The sequence below is a fragment of the Olea europaea genome, chromosome 12 (assembly GCF_002742605.1).
Source record: "Olea europaea var. sylvestris chromosome 12, O_europaea_v1, whole genome shotgun sequence".
In the NCBI taxonomy this organism is placed as follows: Eukaryota; Viridiplantae; Streptophyta; class Magnoliopsida; order Lamiales; family Oleaceae; genus Olea; species Olea europaea.
Window position 1 is genome coordinate 22,395,192 of NC_036248.1, and position 4,871 is coordinate 22,400,062.

At 37.4% G+C, this 4,871-nt stretch overlaps 1 protein-coding gene across 1 annotated transcript in view; it reads right to left on the bottom strand.

Annotated features, from left to right (window-relative positions):
• Positions 1-2,536: 2,536 nt before the first annotated feature.
• LOC111406098 (transmembrane ascorbate ferrireductase 1-like) overlaps positions 2,537-4,871 on the bottom strand; it is a 9,103-nt gene continuing 6,768 nt past the window's right edge. Inside the window, exons 2-4 of the mRNA XM_023035301.1 lie at positions 3,857-3,905; positions 3,525-3,724; positions 2,537-2,991 (exon numbers count right to left, since the gene is read on the bottom strand). Coding sequence (XP_022891069.1) covers positions 2,692-2,991; positions 3,525-3,724; positions 3,857-3,905 — 549 coding nt within the window. The 3' untranslated portion in view covers positions 2,537-2,691. The remainder of the gene's footprint in view (positions 2,992-3,524; positions 3,725-3,856; positions 3,906-4,871) is intronic.

Genomic DNA, 4,871 nt, shown 5'->3' on the forward strand with positions numbered 1-4,871 from the left:
ATCGGAGGTCAGAGTGTCGGCCGACGATTGTATAGGTTTTGGAATATTAGATAGGCTGCGAGAGTGAGTGCGAGAGTCGAGACAACGTTATGCACTTTATTGTAGGTGCTTAGGGTTATTTAGTGGATTTGATTTGTTTGGCTAAGAAATGAAACAATAAAATGGGTAATTGGGCCAAAAATTAAAAACTTAGAAATGAAACAAATTATTGGGCCAAAAATTTGGATTTAGAAATCATTAATTTGTTAATTTGTTTAGAAAAAATTAAAATTAAAATAATTTGATTTACTCAATATAAAAAAAAAAAATTAGAAAGATTCGGTTCTTATTCGGTTCTTCGGTTCTTGGTCTAGAACCGAGAACCGAACCGTACCCGTCGGTTCTCAATTCAGATACCCGTTCGGGTATTTAATTTGACAAGAACCGTCGGGTTCGGATCGGTTCGGTTCGGGTTCGGTTCGGTCGGTTCGGTTCGGGAGATTTGCCCAGCCCTATTTATAAGAGATATAGCCGGTTGACATATTTGGCCTACTAACTTATTCATTGTTTCGTTCAACGTCTTTAGTTGTTTGGCCATGTTGTCATAGTGTACATTCCCATTTTGCGTAAATCTTTCCATATTATGAATACTTCGAGGATTTACCAGTTCAACGACGTCTTACGTGAGTTCTCCAAGTAATGCACGCATGGTTCGAGGACTCAACTCCGTCATTGGTTCGTAACGACTGTTACTGCTCTGATTCTGTCCATCTGTTCGTGGAGAGGCATGCTGCACCTCATATCGCTCGATCACAGACTGGATTCCTCCCTGACTTGCTGCTTCCTTATCGGATCTCTGAGGCATATTGTTCCCCCTTTTGTATTTCAACACCTAACACCACTGTCCCACTGGGCGTGCCAAATTGTTTCGCGCGGGTTAGTCGCCAACAATTAAAAAGGATCAGACGATTGTGTAAGGGACAAACCTCTTGAGACAAAGTCCCAAAAAGGGGTGTTCTTTTATTGGCGATGACTTTACAATTGGAAATTAAAAACAACGTGCCTCCAAGGGGCGCAAGCACACGAGTTACTGAAAAAAAAGTGTTTAAATCTAAAAACTAAGGAAATGAAAATTACATGTTCTCTGTTCGAGAGTTTTGGATTCGGTCCTTTGCTTCTATATCCTTTCTCCCTTTTATACTTCATGGACGATCTCTTTGTGATCAACCGCCCTAAAAACTGCTTAATCGTCCTATAACTGCCCACTTTCTTCGTAATGGCCAACTTGTCATGAAAATTGCCTTTTTTAATTGCTGTCATTACTCTTCATCGTTCAACCGCCTTCGATTGAATTCCTTGAATCGTAGAACGTGATAGGACTGCTTTAATAACTGCTTTGATAACTGCACTTCTTGATAACTACGACGCTTTATGTTTGTTAAGACCTTGGGCGACTTGAAGGTTTGGGCGAGAATAGAGTAACAGTTCTGGGCGACTGTATGATACTCCATTCGCTCAGATTCTGGGCGACTGTATGACATTCCATTCGCTCAAATTCTGGGCGACTTGCAAACTTGGGCGATGGCGTTACCGCGTTCTTGGGCCTCCTTATTTGGACCTTCATCTTGAATTGTTCGATTGTGCTTCGTTTCTTTGGGCTATCTGATTTGGGGATCCTCTAATTGGGCTTCACTCCTTGGGCTGTTCAATTTGGGCTGAATTTTTATTTGTCAACAGAAAGAATGGAAAAGAACGATGAGATAGAGAAGAAGAAAGAGAGAATCACTGAAAAAAGGTACGTGTACTCCTCAAGAAGACAAAATTATAGTTCATTTCATCACACACAATGGCCATGGTCATCGCGCTTGCACTTGGTGAGATCTCCCTAAAAAGGTTACTTTCCTTCTTATAAAGCGAAGTAAGCTTTTTGAAAGTAAGGTCTAATTTTCCAATACCTGGCTAGTTTTTTGTTGTTTATGTTTCCCCGGGAAAAAAAATAGAATTTTTTTGAGAGGATTTTACGAGCAAAACCACAAGGGATATAAATAACGAGTTTTTCATCGAGTTGCCAAAACTATATAAATATATGTGAAAAGTAATGTATTTTCATGTTGTAACAATGAAAATTCCCATTCCTTTTATAGATTAAAAAACAACCGCTCCAGTAAGGAGAATTATTCCAATTATAATTTAAGTTACACTCCAAAATTATTAATTTTAATTTTATATTAAAGTTGAAATTAAAACTGAAACTGCAAATTTAAAATTGGCTTTTATTTTGAAGGTTACAACTTTCTTTATATTACAAAAATAGTTTACTTGCATCGCATTCATGTGTTTTTATACGAATGAGTCTCTTCTATACATTCCTATTCATCCTACACGTTTGGCTAAGCTTAAAAAATTAATTATAAGAAAGTTTATTTCTATATAAATCCATACAGTTCTTTTGTTAGTCAAATGGGTGGAAATAAATTACTTCTTTTGGGAATAAACTTATTTGGCTGACTTTTAAGCTTGGCCAAACATTTAAATGCATCCATACGGAGCCACTCAATTGTTACAAAATGATAACTTTAACTGCAGAACAATTAGATGGAAAACAAGTTTCACGTATGCAAATACATATATACTCACAACGAGAAATAGCTCACACCCTTATATTACAAGAGGACTATAAGAAAAGCACAGACAGAGCAACTGTAGATGACATTATATAGCTGAGTAACTGTGTTCATCTTCTTGAGGAGGCTGAGAAAGAATTGTCAAGAACACAAATACCCCAAACAAGACTGTGATAATGGCTGTGAAGTTGACAAGGAAAGCCTCTGCGCCATATTTTCCGAGACCAGAGTTCTGGAGGAACGTAAGTTTTTCGAGGTATCCTAGTGTAGCAGTGCCAACAGCTAAAATGTACACGAAAATGCCAAACAGAATGTGCCATGGGAGTGACTCGCTTCTGATTGTCATTGTACCTCCAGGATAGAAGAAAATGAGGAAACCATAAATCCACTGCAAATTAGAATAGCATTAGAATAGGAGATTCTCAGGAGAAATAGAGGGAACTAACTAAAGTTTTAGTTCAATAGGATCACAGAAAGGAAGAGGAGAAAAAGGTCTCTATTTAAGAAGCTGAACAAGGGGCAAAGATATGATAAATTAGCCCAATATGACAAATGAAAAAACCATGGTGAGTAAAGCACATTAAGTACTTTTCTACATAACATGTTTGAAGGCCCAAATATAGTTCTGGCACCAAAGTCTGCATAGTAACAAGATTTTCATTTGTGATAAACCAATGTTCAGAAAGCCAGAGATCCTTATCAAGAAATCAATGGGAAATCCAGTTTCAACGTTATTCAGCTTGTTCGCACTCAAGAAAAACATTGAAGACGTAACAAAAGAAAATGAAAACATAAGCGATAAGGTGCCTTTTAGCAAGGAAAGATTCAAAGACTTATAGCAAGCAATACAAAAAACATAAGTTTTAAATCAGCATTACATTTGGCCAAGAGTAAAATGAAGTTTATATAATGGAACAGTACCTGAATGCCGTAGAGAACAATAACACCAATTCCAAGCCAAGAGTGCAAACTGTATAAATTGGCAATATTGCTTTCATTGTGAAACTTGAATGCTGTGTATATTCCAATTATGCCGAGTATGAGAGCAAGAGCATGCAAAACTAGATGTATTAGTTTCTTCTCTGGCTTCTTCAACGGGAGACATTTGTAACTCATAACGGCTGCATTGAGGGAAAACATAGAGACAGAGACAAAGACAGAGAGAGAACATAAAGAAGTCAATCACAAATTCATAATTAAGGCTAGATGTTCATTTAATATGTTGTTATAACTTAGGAACTTGTTTCAATTACCTTCACCTCCAATGATGATAAATCCTATAAGCATTAAAACAGGATGAATCTGAGAACAAAAGAAGCGAATAAGATAATAAATCGGCACACAGACATTGACCACCTTATATTACCAATACTTATAACAACTTGGAACAAAGAAATTCCTAATAAGATTTTTTTGCCTCAGAATTATGGGAGTATTTTTCCCAGCTTGGATGTAAAAGGAGTATATTAGACAGACATGTAAATGAAAATCAAATTCGCCAAATTCTAGGAATTAACCAATGGCCTATAAGTGGAAGGCTAAACTTCTAGTGATTTCAAACATGATCCTTTAAACCACTTGTTATACTTATACGTGTCGTAATTCTTATTATTCTTTGATTAGAACATCCCTCAAAACTTTAAAATGCTCTTGCAAATAGTCAAAACCTATCCAGTTAAATCATCTGCAACTAATTACCTTTCTACCACAGACAACCTTCTTCTAAGACATTCATTTTATGGATAAGGTCTAACATCAATGACAGTGCCTTCCTCTTCTTGCTTAAGGTTACGACTGTTGGAAAAAATGGTTTAATGGGTCAACTTTGAGCCCAAATTTCAGTGGGACCCACCTTTTAAATAATGCGGGACCTAGCATATTCACGTTCTACTCCGCGAGATGATTAACGTGATATATTTATTTATCGAAAACAATTTAAAATTGAATGAAATATTAAGCGTTAAAGTAACCCACATAAACTAAGGATTATGGAAGAATTTGATTTGTCAAACTCTTATCCCACATAGGAAAGTTAGGAAACTTTGGTGTGGTTTATAAAGTGAAAGTTTGGAATAGGGTTTGGGCCCCAAGGGGTACCAATAGTTTTTGGAAGGGGGAAGACCTATATCCCATTGGGTTCGGTCATAAACCCACACGCGCGCCGCCGCCGCCGTCCATCCGACCGGCTCGGCACGGCACGTGCCCGAGCCCGGTGCGGTGCGGGTCCGGGTTGACCTTTACACTATATTAACTTTTTGGACAAAATTT